Genomic DNA, 23,426 nt, shown 5'->3' with positions numbered 1-23,426 from the left:
CTGTGTTGTGGGACCAGAACTTTAATCAGAGAGAGACTGGAAGTTTCTGAGCCACACAAATCCCTTTGTAACACGTCAGCACAGCAACAATCAAACACAAATAACAACTACTGCTAATACCATTTATTATAACACTAATTATTTCATTTGTACTCTGCCTTTCTTAACACACAACGTCTTCTATCACGTCCTAAGCTTTTAAAATGATTTATTAATTGCAGATATCCATTCTCAGTCTGGGAGCCAGCAGATTGCAAATGATTCTTTGCCATTTTCAGCACATACACAAATATTTCATTCTCTCCCCATTTGCACTGTTTTTGCAATAAACTTGGAAGTGTCCCCTGTGCTTGGAGCTGTGTCCCAGTGATCCCAGGAGGTGTGAGGGTGTCTGGGTTTAGTGAGGAGAGCTCTGTGCTGGAAACCAAGCACACACTCCAGCGCCTGAACTGGAGCAGTGGGAGGAACAGTTCAGCACTCCCTTCACTGAGCACCAGGGTGTGAAAGCCTCCCAGATCTCACCAAGGAAGACTTGCAGTGATACCATTTTTCAAGAGGAGACTAATGAGAATTGTGACACTCTCTATTCTGTGCTGGCGTCCGGGGCAGCAAAGACACTTTTCTTTATCCACCAGAAGACAGTTGGCTGCATTTCAATTCTTCTGCTGGGCAATGTTATTGTAAAGTGCCTTGAGAGTCTAAGCTGGTGAAAGGCTGGGGATAAATGAAAAACATCCTGTCCTTTCCTTTCAAATAACTGGAGATTCAGAGTATGGGAGCGGTTCCTTTTAAATTCCACATTTCCAGTGTGAGAAGACTTTTGAAAAAGTGCTTTAATTGAGAATTTTGTGAGACAATTGTTCATTGGCACCAGATCTTTCAAAAAGAGCAGTAAATGCACATAAAGAAAATAGAACGGGGTAAGCACTATGAGTAGACACAAAATTCTACAAGAAAATGTTATTTTAATTCTGCTTTTGTACTGTTTTCTTCAAAACTTCATGTCAATGTTGAGCCTGTATTAATCTCTTTGATAACATTGTTAAAGCAAAAATATAATTCCTACATTTCTGTGCAGACGTGGATGAGTAAATCCGCTTGCTACTGCCCCACAATCCATTTTCACAACTTTTTTTTTTTTCTACCTTTTGCTCTCTTTGGATTAAAATCTTTTCAAATATGATGTGTCATGCTTGGCAGATACTGCTGGATCAATGTCCTCTTGGTGCTCATTTTATTTCAAATGTCGATTGCCAGCGCTTCAGGCCCTGGTGCTTGAAATAAGGGAGTTAGGAAAACAATAAAATAAACCAGACTGACTAACAGGAGTTTTCTTTTCATAGGCAGAATTTTCAGAAATCAACTTGATAGCCCATGCTGATGGCAATTATGCAGTTGATATCCAAGTCATTCGAAATGGCACCAAAGTCATCAGGTAAGGAAAACTAAACAAAATGACAGCAAAAAGCAGTAAATGGCATCATGTGCTGAGGGGTTTGGTTGTGTTTGTGGATTTTGCCTGGTGCCCAACAGGGAAAGTAGAAAATAAAATATGTGATTTGTGACCCCATTTTTGTGACAGCGAGGACGCATCTTGACATTTTAATCATGGGGAAAATGGATTTATTAAGGGAATGAAGTTCAGAATAAAGAATATGTGGTTGGGAATTCAGGTGATTGACTTGGGTTTTATGTTTGTTACAGAAAGACACGGGTTTGGTGATTTTGTACCTGGCAGACTCTCCCAGACGAGCAGAATTTATTTCTAATGTGGAATATTTTCTATTGGAACAGACCAAGTCATAACTGCCTTCTCAGGGCAGCTCCTGGAATATTCCTGCCTGTTTGAAACACTTCAGTTTGAACACCTCAGATTTCCCAACAGCTGTTCTGTCTAAAAAGGATGATGCCAATTGAAGGCAGGATGAATTTAAGTTGTTTTTTTCAGTGAGGACACCAGCAGCCTCGTAAATGTGAGGGGAGAAAACAGGGCACAGTAAAAGCTTAAGGAAGTATTAGAAAATTTATATTAGCAAAATTATATTGGCAGAATTATTATATTGGCAAAATTATTATCAAAATTATATCCTATATTTTATTTAAATGGTGAGAATTGCTCCTATTTTGGCCAGTGCAGTTACGTGTGAGTGAAATGTAGCAGTTGTTTGCCTGAACAATTGGAGCCACACAAGCATGTCCTGGATCTTCATGGTTTGCAGAACATCTCCCAAAATAAAAGATCTCAAAATGTCTACTCATTCATTTTAAAAAAAACCCAAACAAAAAAAACCCCAAAAACCAGGAAAAAATATTCAAAACAAGTTTATGCTTCAAAATTCCAACTCTTTAATCTCTGGCATGTTTTAAAAATATTGCAGTTTAATACAACAACAATGATCTCGTGCCAAATCCGCAAGATTATTTCCTCAGAAGAGATTTGATTTTTCTTAGGGTTGGTGGAATTTTTTACCCAATGATGGAAGTTTTGGAGCCAAGAAATCTTGATCGCTGCTCCCTGGTGGCTTTTCTGTAGTACTCCAAAAAGTATTCCAAAAAGTATCGAGGCCAAGTTACCATCAAAATATGTCAGGAGAAAATGAGGGCTGGGAACCTCCAGAAAACAACATCCACAAAGATTTGCAGTTCGTGAGAAGACTTGCTAAAAGTGCTGCTTGTGTTACAAAACAAAGGAGCCTTGTGCCATCAGATAACTCTGAGAACAAGATAAAAAGGGATTTTGTAATATTAGAGTTTTGTGGGTAAATTATTTACCCAAATAGAAGTATCTGAAGCTGATAATTTCCCCTCAAATCTGGTGTGAGATGCCTGGATGTGTGTGTGGTTTGTGGTGTGAGGTGCAGGCATGATGGGAGAGTGGCTCTCTGTTTCTGTGATAAGTGGAGATATTTGTTATCAATTTGAGGTCCAAAGGGACCTTGTATCATAGATTTATGAGCGAATTATTAGTTAACAAAATCATAGAGATTTTAATGATAAAATTTTGCTGGTTTAGTTTAGGAGGAAAAAAAAGCAGCCACCAACTTCCTTAATTTTTGTGACTGAAAACCACACCATGAAAAATTATATTTTGTGTAACATATGCTGAGATTTTGGATCTTGATGCTCGAGCCAGAATTAAACATTTTCTCCTGACCTTCTGCGTGCAGTCACCCCATCCAGCATTAATTACAGAAATAGAACAATTACGTGAATGTTTCAGAATCCTTTGAGGGGCTTTTGCAAAGCAAAAAGTATTTCTTTATTTTCAATTTTTAAAAAGCATATTCCTTCCGTCCTCCAACTGTTTCATTAAATTGGTTTCTGAAAGGACACTTTCTAGTCTTTTCTTTGGAACCACAGTGCTGTCTGGGATGTGTTATCCCCCTTATTTTAAGTGATAAAAGCTGCCTCTCTTTCACTGAGGGATCTGCAATTTTGATTAAGGCATCATTAGTCCTCTAAGTATTATATTCCTGCTGGGGCAGTAAATTGGATTTCCATGTTCCAAACTCTTGGCACCCTCCATGAAACCCAGATCACAACATCTCCGAGCTGTGCTGGGGATATTTTTCAGGAATCCTGTTTAAAGGATCTCTTTACAGGTTTTGTTCACTGAGCTTCAGGGCCATTTCAATGACCCTTGACAGCAAATCTATAAGGTTGCTTTTGCCAAATCATGCAGGTTTGGGGTTTTTTTTTTTTTAATTTTTACAGTGGCAGTGGTAAAACAGGGTGCCCAGAGAAGCTGTGGCAACCTCTTCCCTGGAAGTGTCCAAGGATGTGTTGGGTGGGTTTTGGAGCAACCTGGGACAGTAGAAGGTGTCCCTGCCTTCCACTAGAAAAGTAAATGAGCTTTAAAAGCTCCCTCCCAACCCAAACACTTCTATGATTCTGTGATTTGAAATTTAAGAATCCAGCTAATCTACTTTGACTTCTGCATCCAGGCTGGGATCTCAGAGCTGCTAAAGCAATTTTACCATGGATTTTAATTGTTTTGTTTTTTGTTCTACCAGACTGAGACTTCCGAATCAATTTGTAATTTTCAGAGTGTCTCACTCCAGTACACAGCTTGTATTTGTTCAAGGCATGTAAATAATTTCACCAATTTACTATGCTAATTTAATTTACCCTGCAGTTATACCTCTTTTAGGAGCTTGAAATCTTCAAGCTGGTCAGGGTTTTTTTTCCCCTATAAAACTGGAATGCAGAAGAGACTCTTTCAACAGTCAAATTTAGGAGTGAATTGCCCTGTTCTGGAGGCTCTGCCCCATTGTTTTGTGTTTTCTGTTTTCCATAAACTTCTCCAGTAACAAAATGTCAGGGTTGGAGTAAGGTGAAGATGGTGTCAGATTGTTGGCAAAGGTGCAGGGTGATAGGCAGGAAACCACAGAGAGCAGCAGGGGAAATGCTGATCAGATAGCAGAGAGAAAACAGGGAAATGCAGTTGTAAGTTCAGAAATTCATCTTGACAAGTCTCTTGATCAAAAGTTCAGTTTCAGAATGGGATTCTCTCCATTATGGTCTGATTCCTTTTGCCAGCAGTGTGGTTGCTTCATCCCTTGCTGTCCTTAAAGCAGCCTGACGAGAGATGTGAAACAAAATTGTTCCCCAAAAGCCCGTCTGTGGCAGAGCCCTTTGCCTGCTTTAACTTTGCTTGCCACTGCTCAGAAGCTGGAGAACACAAACTAAGGACATACCCAGAGGCTCTAATGTGATTTATCTTTCAGCAGGAAAGCAACCTGAAATCCATGATAATTTCTCTCTCCTCTTAATGGAGCCCCATTATTGAGGGGATGCTGAACAGGTGGAGGATGATGCAGATTTTCACAAAGCCATCAAGGCTCTTTCCATCTTTTATCATTTCCCTTTGGTTTGGATGTTCTTCCAACCCTTCCCTAGCCACCCACCAGCCACTTTTCCCCCCCCTGCCCATTTTGCTGTTGAAGGAGAACCAGTTTGCTCGTGGATTAGCAGCGCTGTGTCTGTTTCTTGGCAGGTCATTCCGGCCTGACTTCGTGCTGGTCCGGCAGCATTCCTACAGCATGGCCGAGAACGAGGACTTCCGTAACCTGATCATCGGCATGCAGTACGCCGGCATCCCCAGCGTCAACTCCCTCGAGTCCATCTACAACTTCTGTGACAAGCCCTGGGTGGTGAGTGCTGCACCTGGAAATCTCCTGGGCCTGGGAATTCTGCTGCTGCAAAGCCTTTCTTTAATTGCCTCTTTCGTTCCCCTTCGCGAACGTTGGTTATCCAGCTGCAAACCTCCCTCGCCGAGCGGTGGAATAGCGGAAGGGTTAAAAACCAAACTAAGACATTTAAATAATGGGTTGTTTTTTTTTTCAAAGAGCCAGTGTGGGGACAGAGAGGGAAAATCTTTGTAGTACAAATAGAGAAATAAGTGAGGCATCCAACGGAAAGGCTCCCCACTGCTTACATGCTTCTTCAAAGTGAGGAAAGAGTGTTCACAATTTGTCTGGGAAAAGCAAGCTGAGAATATTTCTCATATTTGTGGCTTTGAACATAATTTGAACAGGCTCTAGCCAGTGTTTTCCTCATTCCTGTGAAATTTTTGGGGCTATGCTTTAGCAAGGAAATCTGAAGCCACTCGCTTCCTCATTTGAAAGCCCTTTTCATAATCCTGTGCCTCTGGGGTAGGAGTTGGGCCTTTCAGTTACCCCTGAGCCGTGAGGTACCCTGGAGAGCTGCTGGTCTCTGCCACCTTCAGTGGAGAAGCCAATGCAGTTTTTCTTGACATGCTTTGTAGAAATGGAGGTAGCATTTGGTGATCCTTTTGGTTCATAAAGAACTAAACATGAGCAACAAGAAGTTAAAATGTGGTGCTGTAAAAGGTGATGATCCACAGAGCAGTCACTGCTCCTACAGTTCCATTGTCCAAGAGCTAACACAACTTTTAAAAATCCCACTTCTTACAAATAGCCAAAACTTCATTTTTTCCTCTGATAGCTGGGTAAGAAAAGAACAGTTGTCAATATTTTTGCCACTGCAGGGAGGTTTTACTGCAATACTTTGTATTGCCTTGAAGATGTTTATGTTTTAATACTCACTATGAGAATCCCTCCAAACAATTGTCAGCACTTTTTAGCATATACATCTTGCAGCTGATTTTATTATCCTTTTATGCTGCAGTAAACTGCTGCAGGGGGGGAATAAATAATTGATAGAGCATTTGCAGCTTCTCAGTACATACTGTACATTGCCAAATTCATTATCTTAGTGCATCACATCTTCCAGCTGTGTGGCATTTCCCAGTGCTTTGATTCACTGGGTGCAATAGAGCTGGGTGGGGAAGCAAAGCCAGGAGCATTTAGATGCAATAATGATGCAATAAAAAGTAAAGCAATAATTCCTCCTTACAGACTGCCATATCTGTGTTTATCACTGCCCTTCAGTGGGTCCTAGTGAGGAGTGTGGGCTTTTAGTGTGAGCACAGATAGAGTTTGTGTATAAACCTGGGGGTTTGTTTGGCTGCTTAACCTGGGATATCCTGCCTTGTGTTCTTGGGGGTGCTGGAGATGTAGAGACAACTGTGTATATCCCAGAGCATCATGAAATCCTCACCAGATTTAGGAAAGGAAAGCAGAGGAAGAACTCATGGACCTGTGTGGGGCCAGGAGCTGGACTTCAATGGACCTTGTGGGTCCCTTCCAACTCAGGATATTCTGGAATTCTATGAAGCCATTCCAACCCATTCCCTGAGGGTAAAAATCCATTAACCTTAGACTCAGCCAACTTCATGGCTGGTCAGATATTGCAGCAGAATCCAGGCACTGTTGGTTTTGCCAATAACATTGTCTGCCTTGTTTGGTTGGATCAATCCCTCATATGCTCCCTGCGTGGGTGAAATCCCTGCTGAAAATTGTTGTGGATGCCTGGGAATGCACTCCTCAGTCTGCTGCTGCCTGCTAAAATTAAGGGTTTGTGTTCCTACATGGCCATGGACATGCTGGGATTTCCCATCAATTCACCCCCTCTTCACAGCATGGCAGGGATTTCTTCCTGCACAATCACTTTGTCAGCACCAATGACCCGATGTTCGTGTGAAAGGTCTCTCTATAAACATTGCAAGTGCAAAAGCCCCATGGAAAACTGGGAAGCAGAATGCTACATAAAGCCATGAGTAACAACCTTTACTAATTCATGAGAAATGGATTGACTTTCCGGCAGGTAAAATTTGGAGTGGCAGAAGGGAATTACAACTTTGATAACAGCAGGGAGGAAAAAGGGGGTGTGCAATGGAATGGGCCTTAAAAGGATGGGAAATTGTTGAGCTAGCCACAGGCAATCAATCTTCCTTACATCAGAGCAAAATTAGGAGTAGTATAGAACTGCTAGGAGGGGAAGTAGGGGAAGTGAGACTCGTTATAAAAGGGCTCTCAAACAAAATGAGAGTTAGAACTCAACATCCAAGATCTTTGTGGTTTAAATGACTGTTCTTCACAGTGCCAGGTGTTTGGTGTTTTTGGAACACACAGCTCCAGATGTACAACTGCTTTTCAGCTCAGGGGGCAGATTCACACTCTGTGCCACAAACTGCAGCACCTGCCCTTGATTTTCCAGGAAAGATCTTTTTGTACTTTGGCTTTCTGTGCCTTTGCCAATAGACAGTGAACAAATGTGTATTTGATCTGAGGGGTATTACTGAAAGGTGGGGTGTGGTGGGACGATTGCCAGGAACATACTGAGAGCAGGTCTTAAACCTCATGTTCTCTGGTGTCAGGGCATGCACAGCTCCTCCAAATGCACAGCAGAAGTTCAGAGCACTGTGAGGAGCTGGGCTGCGAGCAACCAGGGGGAAGAAAATGTTGGAATGAGTGTGTGTGGTGAGATGTTTGTGTACTGAAACATGTTCAGGGCTTGGGGTTGTTACAGGGCTCAGGTTATTTCACTTCTGTGATAACACTTAGCACTTAGCTCATGGAAAATTCATGGCCCTGGCTCAGGATGGGTTTCACTTAAATGCTAGTGAGAGTGTCAGAAAGCTGGGGGGAAAGCATGAGTTTTATAAATAAAGACTAAGTTCTTTATTGCTGAGCTCATGCAGAGCTGTGGAGGGACTGTTTTAAGGTTCATGCCCTCATTGAAGAATTATTATTAAAACATTAGAATGTTTCAGGGCAGGGTTGTGCTGCAAAGGAATAGTCTTGGGCATGACATGTCGCACTAAAATGAGACTTTAAATTTTACCTGGCTCAATTTACAGCTACACTGAGTTAAGGGGAGGCAAAAACATCCACCGTCCTTGTAGGATTCCCAATCCACCTCACAGTTTTACTCGTGTCTAATGGGGCGTAGATCCTGCTGCAAAGCATTTATGAAAAGAAAAAGTAAAGAGAAAAAAAAAGAGCACAATTAATTCTCCAAACTTAATATTTGATATTATTTAAATTATCTGTTTTCCTTTAGAAAATGTCATTCAGGAAATAAGGGAGGATTCCCTTAACTGAGGCTTAGGAGCTTGTGTGCAAACTTTCTCATAATGCATGATGTCATTGTCCCTGGAGGGATTTAAGGTTTAAGTTCCACATAGATGTGGAACTTAAGGACGAGTGGTGGACTTAGAAGTTCATGGTTAGTGCCTGGTCTTGGTGATCCTAGAGGGCTTTCCCAACCTAAATGATTCTGTGGTTCTATGTAGGTGAGTGAAGGAGTAATTGCAGAGGCCAGAAGGAACAGGAAAATATGATGATGATATCAGTGCTTGCAGCAGCATTAGGTAAAATCTCATTATTTAGACTAGGGAAATAATACTTTAAAAACCCCAGCAAAACAACATGTATTAAAAAAATACATAACGTGATTTTCCAGTGTCCTGGGACGAAGTTTTTGAGAAGTTCTTCTGCCCTGCATGCATCCCTTTGCATGCTTGTAATGACTGATATGAAACTTGCATGCTGAAGGGTTTCCTTCAATTGAACCCTGCTGGATTTTAGCTTCAGCTGCAAATATTGGTGACAGGGGCACAGCTTTTTTGGAACACCCCAGTTTATTCTCTGCTCATCTCACTGTGTCCAGCAGCTTGCTGGTAAGTGGAGTCAGGCAGGGAGGTGGAGTTGAGTGACACCAAACAGGCAAACTGATTTCATTGTCAGGGGCTGCAAGGTTCAATGCCCACGGCTGTTGCAGATAGAATATAGGGTTGGGTTTTATTTCAGTTAAACCTGACTCTAATGTGATAATTGCAGGCATTACAGGGGCTGGATTGGTACTTCCAGGTTCTTTCTGACACTGATAAACATTTTAGCCCTGCAGAGACTCCAGAATTGCTGCACTTGTGTAGAGCAGCTGTACGTGACTGAGGAGGAAGAAAACCCTCACAAAATCCTACCCATAAGTGCAGTTCTGGTTCCTTCAGTGCAGAGGAAAAGCATCCCAGCCCCTGCAGCTGGCTGCACATCTGTTCTCCTGGGAGCATGTGTGTGTGCCTTGGGAGGCTGCAGGGCTGGTCTGGAGGCTTCAAGGATCTGCTGATGCCTTAATAACACATTCACTCTGCATAAGGAGGGGGCACAACCTATAATGACCCTCAATTGTGAACACTGTGATCCCCTTTAGTTGTTGCCAGGGTGGTGGAAGGGGCTGTGTTTAGCTGGAAGCACGGAGGGAGGGAATCCCAGAGGGGTTTGGGACGCCCACATGTGCCGAGCTCGGGCAGAGCTGTCCCAGGCTGTGGAGAGGCAGCTGAGCTGGCTCTGCAGGGATGGGAGCTGGTGCAGAGCAGCTTGGCCCCAGGCAAAGGGCAGTGCTGGCACAGGGACACTCTGCTCCCTCGCTCCAGGGATGTGGGAACAGAGGAACCAGCGAGGAAGGGTTTTCTGGGCCAAAGCTGGCAGAGACACCTGTGGGTTTGTGAAGAAAAGCTGAAAGGTCCTGGTGTTTTTCACACAGAGCTCCAGATGGGAACCCATCTTGTGCTGAAACATCTTCAGATGTCACACTCTGCTCCATTGCAGGGATTTATTGTTATTAGGGCTTTTAAATGTTAGAGAAGTGACACAGACACTTTGTCATGCCAGAACTTCTTTCCTTGCTCACCCGCAGCCATTCTGAGGGAAGGCTGGGTATGGCTCTTCCTTTTGTCAGGCTTTGGGAGTATTGTAAATCTTACAGTTGTTGTTTGTTTCTTCTCCTACACTTCGGGAGTAGACAGCCAAATATTTTTTTTCAAGTTTGTTGATATTTTCCTTACTTTGCTCCTCTTGCCAAGCTTACACAATTCTGTGACTTCATGTGCCATGTTCTGCTTTGCATTTCTTTTTGCAGATGCTCTTCTACTTATCTGTCTTCATCTTTCCACTCCAGCTGGACGTTTAACTTCTCTGTTTTTACCTTGCTTTCTTGGAAGGTCTGTTTTAGCTGCCCTTTCTTGCTGTTTGATGGGTTCTAGTGCTCTTCCCCACCTTGTTTTCTCCTCCGTGTGTTGCTGCTCCAAGTTGGTCTCTTGTGCTTTTTCCACTCCCAGTTATACTTAAATAATCTTGAGCAACAGATTGGGGCACTGGCAGGACATTTGTCAGGACTCTGCAGGGAGGAGCAGAAAAAAAGAGATGAGCTCTGCTCCTTCCAGCTTCCTGTTGACACAAATTATTGAAGCTATGCTAATGGGAGACACAACCACGCAGAGGAGATTCAATTTTGTGTCAAAGCATCTTCTGGAGAGTGAAAAACAAACAGAATGAATGTGTGCAAGAAGAGAAGCATTTTGAAAAGCTACTTGCTGTAAATCTGGGAGATTTTCAGTGCTATTGCCTGTTGGGTTTAAAGAAAGAAATTCTCAATGTTTGTTTCACTATAAGAAAATCCTGTGCTCGTTACCAAAAGTCAGATTTGTGCAATAATGCTGAGCAATGGGATAGAATTTGGCTGGTTATTGCTCTCTTTTATGTGCCAGAGGGGATCTTTTTAAAGGTCAAGGCTGGAGAATGCTTACCTGCAATCTGGTTTCAGCTCAGATAAGGAAGACATTTAGGGATGCTCACATTCCAGTCTGCCATCACGATAAATGTTAGAAACACTGAGATGTGTTTTAGTCAGTTTTATGTATTTCATTTGATCAAACCTGGAGCCAGCACTGAACTTTCTTGTTTCAACCACTCTGGCAAGATGGATCTCACTGGCAGGTACAGGCAGGGCAGCCAGAGGTGTGCAGTGGCCTTTTCCTGCCCTTTCACTTCAGGAAGTTGCTGAAGTTCCTTTCCCTGCCCCCAGCACTGGACCAGGAGCTGCCTTCTCTCCCAAGCAGGGCAGAGCTGCTTCCTGAGGCACTGGACACCAGGACCTGGGTGGCAGGGCTTGAGCAGCCTCATGTGATGATGTGTGGCAATCTCTGTATCAAATTCCATGTGCCTGACAGCAAATATTTGCATCAGTGGCCAGTTTTGTGCCCTTTATTCCTGTGAAGGGTATTGGATTTACAGAAGGGTGTTGGCTTTACAGATTTCAAGTGAAAGCAGAGGTCTCTGTACCTCCAGGGTAGCCAGAGAACAAACAAACAGGTGCTTTTCCTCTGAGCAGAGCTTTCTTAGGAATAAACAACCTGCAGTTTAATGCTCTGTCAGCCAGGGAGGGTTTTGGCCTCTTTGCCCAGTCTGCCACTTAAAGCAAAACACGTTGATGGATTTGTAGTGCAAGAGCTGAAAGTGAATTCACAAGACTGTCAGAAGGAGAGTGAAAACATTGTAAGCTTTTTGGTCAAAAGCCAATTTAATACGAGGTTTGAACATTGAACTGGAGCAAAATTCGTAATTATAAGTTTAAATACATAACCAGAAATCTAAATAAATTAAACCTAATAGTGTGTTTGCTCTTTGCACCTCTTTATAGGGCTGGTTTAGTTTAATCTAGTCTTGGAATAGGAAGGGAATATTCCAGCCTTCCTTACTGATTTTGCTTTCCTAAACTAAGTAAGCTCACTTGAAATTCCTGTAAAAAGAAAAAAAAAAGCAGAGATCCTTAAATAATAAATAAATCTCAGTGAGGTGATGATTTTTCTGTTCCATACAGCCATTAATTCTCTCAGCTCTGTATTTATCAATCATTGCTTGCACTCTAAAGTACTTTACACATAAACTGAGTATGTGAATATTTTGCTTTACCAGCATTTATGGCAATCAGGACAATTTAATGCAAAAGCAGACTCAGATTTTTTGACTGCATTCCTGAATTTTGTGGTGGGTTGTTGCCACTTTGCCCTGTTCTCCTCTACACTAAAAAGCAGCAGTGGGAGCTCTTGACATCCATTACAGACTTCCACTGCACTGAACATTTCTAGTGGCAGAAAATTCAAACAGACTTTTAACTGTTTCTTACCTTCTAGTGGAAGAAACTGTATTCAAATAGAGGCTGTAGAGTTAATATTCAAAACAGGACTGTAAAGCTGTGGCTCATGTCCTTTGTATTGTCTGCTGGTCCTGCTACAGTAGAGAAACCCTCTTTTGAGCTTGGTTAAGGCAAATGTCCATAGCTGGAGGCCAGATTATGGAAATTAACTTTGATTTCTTGTGCAATCTTAATAAGTAATTAAAAAGGAAACCTGTGTGTTATATTCCCTATTAAATTATCCTAGAAAATCATTTTTTCAGTTAAAATCGAGGTTATATCTGCTTCTTTGGTGTGTGGCTGTGGCGGCTCAGAGCTGAGGAGAATCGGGGGGGGGTGAGACTCCCCTTCCTGCCCTGGAATCTATCACCCATCCAGGAAAATCCTTCCTGCTGTGATGGCTCCACCAGGGCAATCCCCACTCCATCCTCTCCCTCTCCTCAAGTGCAGTTCCCCCACATTATCTCCACGGCTCCCACCAGCGCTGCCATCACCCTCTGACATTCCTGGGTGTTCCACTTCTGTCCTTAGCTCCTGCTCCCTCTGAGATGGATGCAAGGTGTGCTTGTCCTGGTTTCTTTTTGGGGTGTGTTGGGTATCAGCCACCCCGAGGAGTCCTCTGGCATTCCGTGCTGGGCCCAGCGGAGGATGGCTGGTGGTGTCTGAGGAATGGCATTGCATCCTGGAAATCCACCCTGGAAACCCACCACGGAAACCCACTCTGGAAATCCACCCTGGAAACCCACCCTGGAAACCCACCATGGAAATCCACCCTGGAAATCCACTCTGGAAATCCACTCTGGAAATCCACCACAGAAATCCACTCTGGAAACACACCATGGAAATCCACCCTGGAAATCCACTCTGGAAATCCACCACAGAAACCCACCATGGAAATCCAGCCTGGAAACCCACCCTGGAAATCCATTCTGGAAATCCACCACAGAAATCCACCCTGGAAATCCACCATGGAAACCCACCCTGGAAATCCATTCTGGAAATCCACCACAGAAATCCACTCTGGAAACCCACCATGGAAATCCACCCTGGAAAGCCACCCTGGAAATCCATCATGAAAATCCACCCTGGAAATCCACCCTGGAAATCCACCTCGGAAATCCTCCACTGATTTCTTCCTCCACAAGCTTCGTTGAACTCAGTATTTTTATGGAAACTTCCTATTTGAACTGGACCTCATCTCTAAAAAACCCCACAAACAGGGAAGTCTCCTTCTGTTGCAGTGAGCCCCAAACCCTTCTGAGAAGTGCTTAAGCACAAGGCCAAGTCCCATCAAAATAAACAAGAGCACCAATGTTTCCCTGGTCAGAACACTGAACCCCCTGTTCCCAGAACAGTGCAATAAAGTGCATTTTCTCACTGCTGGAAGAGCACCCAGGAAGGAGTCCCCAGAGCCTCTCACTTCCATAAACTTCTTTTTTCCTTCTGTAACTTTTCATTCTGAAACAAAGAGCTCCAGAAGGCCTCTTGACCTAGGCCTCATGGTACTACCTTTTGCTAATTCTTTGGTACCAGGCATGTCTTGATCTGTGTTCTACCCTTCTATGACCATAGGCTGTTTTCCTTCATTTTAATCTGCGTGTCCTCCTTAAATCTCGCTTTCCTCACTGTTTACACAATTTGTCAGTGCCTCTTCCACCAGCCAAGGTGTCTCTCCTTGCCAGATGCCTTCTTGCCCAACCCTGCAAGCCAGGAGATGTTTTTGTGTCTCTGACTGTGACCCTTTTCTGGTTCTCTGGGATTTTTTTAGTCCTGTTTTTCCAACTGTTGTAGAAAACTTTTCTTTTTTCTCTCATGGATGCACTCTGGTAATTTGTAAGCCAGTTCATGCAGTTCTTCCAAGGCCATGAGGTTTTTATTTAAGGCTTTTTTTTTTTTTTTTTTTTTTTTTTTCATCCCGTAGAAGCTCTTAATGGTTTGTATCTCATCATCTGTGCTTCTAATGTGAAAATATTCCAGCAGTTAATTACAGCAGTGATTAGCAGCAGCAGAGCTGTGCCTCTCAGATTGCAGTTCTCATGCTGCAGGGGAGGGGCAGGAGCCAAGAAATGACCTTGGAAATTCTGGATAGCTGGAGCAGACAGCCCAAATCCCTCTGGGAAGGGTCAGCTCAACCCACAGGGGCTGAGCAGCTCCATCTCAGGAGGTGCAGCAAGAACCCCAGAGGGCGAGGAGGGAGCTGAAGGCATGGAGGTATCAAGTAGCAAATCAAATGTGTGTGAAGTCAGCCTTCTGGAAAAGTCTTCAGTGTTTGCTAAAGGGTAAGAGAAGAAATGTTGACCAATCTCAACAGAGAAGCACATGGAGAGCACAAAAAGGGTCACGCAGATGCTTCCCAGCTAATAATAATATTAAAAATACAGTAATGTAATATGAAAATACACTACAGGCACCATGTTTAAAATGCAGATATAGTGAAAAACCTTGGCCAAGGTTAACTGACTCCCACAGAGTCCATGTGTCAAATGTATCCTTCCAGCCCCTTCCACACAGCTGCCTTGTTCCTTCTCCCTCTGAAGAATCTCGAATGTTTGTGTCTCAATTTGTTGGCCTGCAAGGACCCCTGCTATGTTTGTGCTTTTGAACATCTCTTACTCTCACAAGGTCATCCAGCCTTTATGGCATGACCAGCCACATTTCTGAGCCTCAGTCTGACAATGGACATTTCAGCCTGAAAAGAGACATTTCAGCCTAAAAATGGACTTCAGGACTTTTTTCCTGGTGCCATCTGGAGGGGATGAAGCAGTCAGTGTGTCATTTTCTTTGTTAATTCCCTATAACAGAGCTGTAACAGGACCAGCCCATAATGGAGATCAACTCCAGTTTCAGCTTCACAAACCCTCCAGGGGCCCTGTGCAGAGCACTGTAGGGCAAAGGGACCTTTCCAATGTGTATTGAAAGGGAAAATCCCATTGCAGAGACCCCATCCCTGGTGAATGCTGAGATCACATTAGAAACGTAGAAAATTTTACTTCAGGAATTGCAGCCACAAGTTCTGATACCCGTTAATGCATTTGGGAGGAGGCAGGAGATCCAGAGGTAAACTGGTATTTCATGGAATTTCTTCACCCTTAAGATGAGCCCACACCTCAGAGCAGCCAGAGATAAGTTAAATCTCAGCTAAAAGTGATGTTTTTTATGACAGACAGATTCAAGAAGTGTTCACCCATCCAAGTTTTCCCATTTCCCTACTCCTAGAGAATGCCAGCTCCTCTGGGTGGGTGTAAAAGACTATCCAGAGAATTTGGGGATTGTTTTAGTTGTTCCCATGAAGCACTAGATGAGCAGCTGGAATTCTCCTACTGCCAGCACGAGCAAACCTCAACTTGTAAAGAGAACAGGTAACAAACCCTCAAAAAAGGGAAATCTCTGACAGAGAGGGTTCAGTAAAGTCCACAGCCATGGGGTCCTGCCTGAACAGGGAACAGGCAAACGGGATGCAGTTCCTTGAGTTAAAATCCTACTCACCACACCAGGAAATTCCCCAGTGGAATGGGCAGTGCTACAGATCCTCCAGCCTGGCAAGAGGGATTAGCAGCTTTCCAGAATTAAGGCTAGCACCATCTGCAGTCATTAGTTTTAAATATCATATCTGATTATCTTCGAGGGAGAAGTTGGTGTGGTTTGTTTAGGAACAAATCCGAGCCTCTCAGAGATGGCATGCATGTAATTAAGCACATTTTAACTCCTCGAGAGTGATAAGCAAAGTAATTATCCAACTCTTTATGAAGATAGCAAAGGGATTTTTGGTAACTCCTGCTTGGTTACAGCGCGATCTGTGCAGTCAAATTTAGAGTTCCAGTCTTGGGGTGAGGAAACCCCAGAAAGATTTGATATGAAATCAAGGGGCATAAGCTCCTTTTTGACGAAATATTTATTCTCTGTGTCACACCTTGTTGGAGAGGAGGAAAAGCACAGCAGTCACCGTCCTGTTCTGTTATGGAGGAACAATCCATAGGCTGGCTGTGGAAGCATTTTATCCTGCCTAGAAAAGAGCTGACATTGCAATGAATGCTACAAAACCCAACGATTTTCCTCTTAAAATAATGATCTGCAAGCTGTAAACACACATACCTGAGGATATCCCTCTCTGAGCTGAAAATAAGATGCATAATTGGAAAATGAGAGGTAAATTCAGCTTGCTAAACTAAGAACCTTTTTCCACTTCGATTTTTCTTAAGATGTAAAGAAGACTTCTGCTGAAATACTGAGCTCTATGAGTTTGGGGGGGTTTTTAGATGATTATGGGATTTGATATCCATATAAAATACTTATTAGTATTAGGCTCTATTAGTACTTTCTATTTCATGAACATCCCATGTTTGTAAATGCTCAGAATTGGATTAGATAATTCAGTACTTTATCATCTAAAAAGATGGTGCTCCTGCCCAGGACTGGTGTTCATTTGCTTCAGCTGCTGAAAAGGAAAATATAAAAATATATAATCCAGATCCCACCTAAAAATGATAGAAGGTCATTAAAATGTAAATTAAATTCCTCTTTATAAATAGCAATTTATAAAGTAGCAATCAGGGAAAATAAGAAATATTTATGGCTGTTTATGGAGGTACAATTAGAATGCTGAAATTTTATAAGAGTTGGGGCTGAATTTATCAGGTTGCTCTTTGGGGGAGAAATGATTGACAAGAGATTCCCAGATTGTAGACATGGAGGTGAGGCAGCATCTCAGCAGGGTAAAGGATAAATCATTCCCCCATCTGTGGGAATTTGAGAGATTTCTCTCCTTTGCCTCACAAATGGAAACCTACCTCCTTTTCCCACCTGCTATCTCCTAGCTTCATTACTGGATTAGAGGGTACTTTGGAATGATACACGTCTGTTATCCATGGCTGATACTATTTTATTTTAATTAACTATATTCTTTTAATTAACTATATTTATTAGCTATTAATTAACTATATTAACTATTTAATTAACTATATTATTTTATTTTAATTAAAAAAGAATCTTTCTTACCTCTTGCATCAACACCATAATCCCTACAAAAAATGCCAGTTTCTTACTGTCTTCTGCTCCCTTTCAATGAAAATGGAAAAGAAAGTAAGGAAAGAATCACAGGAAATACAATCAGATGATTTTTTTTTTTCCATTGGAGGCTTTTACTTAAAGATAGGTAAATAGATTTATTTTAACCCAACAATTATTTGGCAAGAATCATGTATTTAATAGTAAGTACTTTCTTGTGGAATTTGGAATTTGGCTCTTGGATCAGAACAAAAATAACGAGTAAGTTGTCAGGAATCCTGCTCCCAAACCACCTTATTTTGGTAGCTGTGATAATATTTCCTTTCCTTGAGGCCTGATTTGCACAGCACACAACCCAACTACAATTTCTTAGGCTTTTGGTGAAGACTACTCATCATTAAGGTATTTTCCACTGGCCTTCCAAATTTAAAGATGTATTTTACCAAACCTAAGTAAACACCACTAAATTAAACAAGTCCTCTCTGCCAGCTGGAAATGCAAGCAAAGCTTTCATGGGTTTTTTCCCCTTTAAACAGTTTTTGCTCTCCCTGCCCCCTGAGCCTCTTCTCAGAGTAAGTATTTTATCTGCATTATGGACAGAGTTCTATTGTTCTGTGCTTTTTGTGCTGTTTGCAACCAGCAAATCCCACTATTCAAAGTGTTGTGCTGAGTTGTTTATGTCCCGTGTTGGCATCACGACAATTGAACACATCACAGGCACGGCCGAGCCAGAGCTTTGGAGTCCTGGAACAGTGAGCTTTGGCTGCCAGAGCCCTCCTGCTCCCTGGAAACCTCAGCCCAGGCTCAGGAGTGATTTAGTTTTCCAACTGTTACCAGAGGAGAGTTTATCTGCTCAGTAAAGAGAAAGAACAGCCCCAAACCCATCTCTATTTAATAAAGAATTCTCTTGTTTTGCATGTAAATGTTGTTCAGCGTAAAGCTGCTGCAGTCCAGAGTGCAGGTAGGCAGGAGCATTGATAGACTATCAGCATATTATATAAAAAACACGAATAGAAATGGCATAACATGGAGCAGTTGAAATCATCCCCACCCTTGGTGGTGGTGCAAGGATGGCCATGTGGGAATGGCCCGTGGCTGCAGCCTGGGAGATGGAACTTCTCCAGTTTGTTTCTCACCCGACCTGTTAACATGACACAGTTGCTTTTATCTCTTTGCCAACACTGCAAAATCAATGTCAGGGAGGTGGCAGCCACTAAATGAATGATAAATGCCTGGTCTTTAGGTTCAAGATGATAGAAAAGGTGAAATTATAATGATTTTATTGTCACAGAATCGTCTTAAAACATACAGACAATGAGATATCTGAAATCCAGTATTCCCATGTATTTCATTTTCTCTACCTGTGGGGGATTAACTTTTCAAGGTGTTTTTCTGTGTTGATCTTCACATGAAGCCACAGCTTGGGTGGATTAAAAAGGTGTGTGAGGAGGAGGAGAGAGGCTGTGTGGGCTGTGCCCCTGGATCCGCTGAGTTTATGAAACACCCAAGAGAAGAAGCAAAATGTCAGTATGAGCTCATGTGGGCACGATGAGGTTCCTCTCCTAAGCTTTCTGTTTTGTTCTGCTTTGTTTTGCAGTTTGCCCAGCTGGTGTCTGTCTACAAAACTTTGGGCCCAGAGAAGTTCCCTCTAATTGAGCAGACATTCTACCCAAATCACAAGGAGATGGTAGGTGCAAACAGCAGTGCTAAATCTGCTTTCTGTGACTGTAAAACAGGGACTGTCACAAACAATTCCTTTTTCCCCATTTACTGTCTATTCCAAAAGCCATTTTGGCAGCTTTTGGAGAGGTGGGACTGGGTGACCACTTGAAAGCACTGTGATGGTGAGCTGGAGGGTGCTCAGATAGAAAGGTGGTCATTTTTCAACTGCCCAAATTCAGATCTCAGAGAGATTAAATGGTTACAAGGACACTGAACAGCTGTTAAAGTGCAAGAGTCACCTTCATGGTTTGTTTTGCCCCCAGTCCTTCCTGGTGTGTTGAGAGTGTTTCCTGTCTTTGGAGATGATGCACTGGTCTCTGCAGAGCTCTGAACTCAGCCAGAATCAGGGTGGTTGTGACTGGTGATCTTCGGGTAGCTGAGCTAACACTGATTCCCAGTGCTTTACAGACATGAAAGTACCACAGATGAGCCTGTCAGAGTCCAAGGAGCAGCTGGATGATGCTTTTAGGGTACGGTTTAGTTTTAGGCAGCAGTGAGGAGCAGGGAGTGGGACATGATGACCCTTATGGGATCCTTCCAGCTTGAGACTGGCTATGATTTATTGAAAAAGCAGGTCTTTGGGGTGCATTGCTAAACTGCAGTGCACAGAAACAAAAAACATTTCATTTTGGGGCAAGAACTAATGTGTCAGACTTGTAAGTTTATATGGCATATTCTTCTGAGGTCACCAACTGTGTGAGTGATTTTCCCTACCTTCATTCCTCTACATTGCTCGTTAAAGTCTGGACTAATAAGTTATTTCTCTTTTGTTTGAACTTCTGAATGTTTTTCTCCACAGTCATGTAATTTTTTTTCACATATTTCTATGGTAATGAATGTTAATCCAGAGAAAATGAATATGTTTGGGTGCTGCATTGCTGCTCAGAACGGCTGCAGTAGCTGCCTGTGATGACACTCATTTGTTTGGTTTTATTCCTTCTGATGAGGGTTTTTGGAACTTGGTGGCTTGGGAAATAATCAGGCAATGTGATACGAGATAACATTTTGTTTGAATTCCTAGAGTGGGTTGTAAGATGATCTGGAAATCAGAGTCTTCTCATGCTGCACTGAAACCATATCATTTTGTTTTGTTCTGGGTTTTCAACACTTTATCAACAGCTGGCCTCATTTGCATTTGTTGATGCAGAATTTGGCCATTAATTGGCAGTTTAAAATATTTTTTTTTTAGTTCCTCTTGCCTTTGCTCCTTCCCTTTTTATTCTTCAAATGGGAATCTGGAGCTGTCCCCACCCTCCAGTGCAAACCGGCTCAGGGGGGATGTGGAGAGAGGGAGAAAGCCCCAGATCTCTGGGAGCTGAGGGCCAGCTGTGCCTGCCAGAGGTGCTCCTTCCACCCTCTGCTGATCGTTTGTGCCAAGGCTTTGGGCAATAAAAGGTAAATAAACAAAGATGCCACTGCTTTGTGTAAAAATGGAGCTGCTTTAATGAAACACTTTTTGAAACAGAAACATTCATCCCAGACTGATTACACAGAACGCTGGGAGGCTTTTGAACTCAGTGCTAGTTGAGTCATACCTACAGCCTTTCCCTCAGTAATTAGCTCCCTTTATTTCACTGCATTCCCGCCTCTTCTGTTCTCTGCCGTGGCCAAAACAACACGGCTTTTTCAACATAATTGCTGAACAATTTAATTAAAACTTCACTAGAACGTTGAGGAAACACCAGCAATATTCCAGGTGGTTTTTTTCCCTCCCCTGTTCACCTGTACAATCTCCCTTCTCTCTTCTTTTCGTTCTACTCTTATCAAAAGTCATGTGAGTCATTTCCATCTTAAAATCAAACATTGTGCCAGGCTGCATTTCTGCTCTACCCTCTCATGTAATGCATGCACAGTTTCAAGAAGTAAAAAGAAAGTGGTGTTAAAATAACCTGCTATTGATAATATATCACTGCCACTACAGAAAATCTCCTGATAGGAAAATAACATATTCAGAATGCCACGCTGCAGTCAAGCCTTTTCAGAATCTTCCTCAAGGAAAATAAAATCTCATTCTGAGAGGGGTTTTTGTAAAGCTTTTCTTGCCACATTTATTGATATGAGGGAATAAATTAACTTTTGTACCATCCATTGTGGGAAGTTTGGGCAGATTTATGCTTGGCCAGAAATCAAAGCAGACAGACACTAATTGTGAAACACCTCATGTGGGATATTTTATGGCAGGACAAATAGAAAATGTTTTTAAAACTAATTGTGGCATGCAATTTGTATTACAGTCTGTCCATAAATATCAGAGAAAGCATTTATTTGTGCAAGGTGCACAGAGAAGGCAACCTGGGCTGGGTGAGTTGAGTTTAAGGTCTGGTTACTGTAAAACTGAAATAGAAACAGAGCTCTGGTGAGTTGAAAAGCAGAAAATATCTGTTTGCTGCAGTGTTCCCCAAAAGGCACCATCCCCTCAAAATGGATTTGGAGACAAATGCTGCAGGACTGGTACTGAATATTAACCATTGAATATCAACCTTTGGGGTTATCGAGCTCTGTGGGATTCTCTAGGAATTGGCTTGATCTGACACGAGGAAATAAGGCCTGGCTTTGAATCTTTCTGAACATTAGTAATACAAATGCACAGCACTGTCAGTAAAGAGCTCTGCCAGTATTGTCACTGCAATATCAATTCTTTTTTGGAAGAAATGTAGCTTTTTTATTCTTTTTGTTTCATTTATGTAAGTCTATGGTCCAAATTACTAGCGTTAGGAAATCTTTGGTTTGTCTTGAATAAAGCAGAAAGCAAGCTGGGCTTTACATTTGGCAGCACATAGATATGGTTTTAATTTAGGGTTGTAAATTAAAAGAGCCAGACTGATTTATGGTAAATCAGAAGTCAAGCATTGGCTTTTATATATCATGGGACATGTATTCCTCAAAGGAATAATGGCTTGCTTTCCTGTTGGCCTTGCACAATTTGCATTTCACTGGAAATGTATAAACTTGGTCACAGAAAAATTAAGTATTTTTGCTCAGAAGAGTGTTTCCAAACCGGTCCTTTAGATAAGGGCTCAAGGAATTGTCAAAAGAAATGTTAGAGACACGAAAATGTGACACAAAAAATACTTCATGCAGTGGGGTTTCTTTCAAGTATCTGTTATCTGTCCAGTGCATCACGTCCTGGTGTGTCCTAAGGTACATGGGCCATGCTAAATTTCATGTCCAAACTGCTGCTCGTGGGATTGAAGGGAGTCAGGGACGTGCAAATGTTCTTGGCAAGTCAAATCCCCATGGTTTTGTCAGGACTGTCCAGCAAACAGGCTGAAGAAGCCATTTGGAAACCCTTGAGCCCATGGGCAGGAATGTGCTGACCCTGACTGAGCCCCCAGGCCGGGAGTGCCCCCCTGGGCTTGGCAGGAACCTGGAAAACGTTTGTGTGAACCCTTTAAAGAGACCTGACCCCACCACAGGAGCTCCCGTGAGCGCAGAGGAGAGCTGAATCTCTGCCAATGGAGAAAACCAGAGAGAGCAAAATCTGTCAGAAATAACAGCTACTGGAGATTCCCATCCTGCCTGAGGGCTCTCCCCCAGTTTCTGGGACACGAACAGTCTGACCTTTGGCGTTTGCACTTCCCCAAGTTCCACCACTGTGAATTGAATTGCTTTTGTAAACTTAAATACGTGTGTGAGATTAGTTACTAACTCCAGTCATCAATTCAGGAAAGTTAACACACTAAAAAGTAACAGGCAAAATGTGTTTTAACCCTTCTCTAGCCTGAGTTCACGAGTAGTTGAATTCACTGACAGAGTACAGTGGGTGTTCATGAATTAAAAACAATTAAATCATATTAAATAGGGTCAAATATCTGAGAGCTTCCAGAGACCACTTGCAGTGTAAGTTATGCAATATTTATTGCATATCTTTTCACATGAGGTTCTAGTGCTGGGGTACAAATACCTGGTCATGTATTTCGGGAGGTGTTAAGGGCTGCAGCTGCCATGAGGATGGACACGATTTTTGTCATTCTGAGCAGTTTTAGCCTGTCATCATTTGGGCTTGGAATTTGTTCCATGGAATGCTGAAGCATTAAACATCTGGGTTTTCCTTCAGCAAGGGGTGGCTATCCATAGGAATGCTGACTTGGGAAGGGGGGTTTTGATTATCAAGGCTGTTTCTTAACCTTGTTATCAATGGAAGTTACAACTCCATGGATAAAGGAAGCTGTGACATAAGGAACGTACAAAATGTGGAGCACAGGTTGTTTTAATCACAGAAGTGTTCAACTTGTTTCAACAGATAAGGAAATATTTGTGAATCTTTTTTTTTTAATAGCACATTGTTATAATACTTTACATATACACTGTACAATAATTCTTTTGTATCCAAGACTTTCATACAGAAAAAAAAAAAAAAA

The 23,426-nt window shown here is 42.4% G+C and overlaps 1 protein-coding gene across 1 annotated transcript in view; it reads left to right on the top strand.

The window, feature by feature from the left end:
- Window positions 1-23,426, top strand: part of SYN2 (synapsin II) — a gene marked incomplete at both ends in the record, with an annotated part of 152,254 nt that overhangs the window by 56,628 nt on the left and 72,200 nt on the right. The window contains 3 exons of the mRNA XM_082288687.1: window positions 1,344-1,435; window positions 4,997-5,153; window positions 18,941-19,030. Coding sequence (XP_082144813.1) covers window positions 1,344-1,435; window positions 4,997-5,153; window positions 18,941-19,030 — 339 coding nt within the window. The remainder of the gene's footprint in view (window positions 1-1,343; window positions 1,436-4,996; window positions 5,154-18,940; window positions 19,031-23,426) is intronic.

Source organism: Coloeus monedula (assembly GCF_965178545.1).
Source record: "Coloeus monedula genome assembly, chromosome: 11".
Classification (NCBI taxonomy): domain Eukaryota; kingdom Metazoa; phylum Chordata; class Aves; order Passeriformes; family Corvidae; genus Coloeus; species Coloeus monedula.
This window is presented reverse-complemented; position numbering and strand designations above follow the sequence as displayed.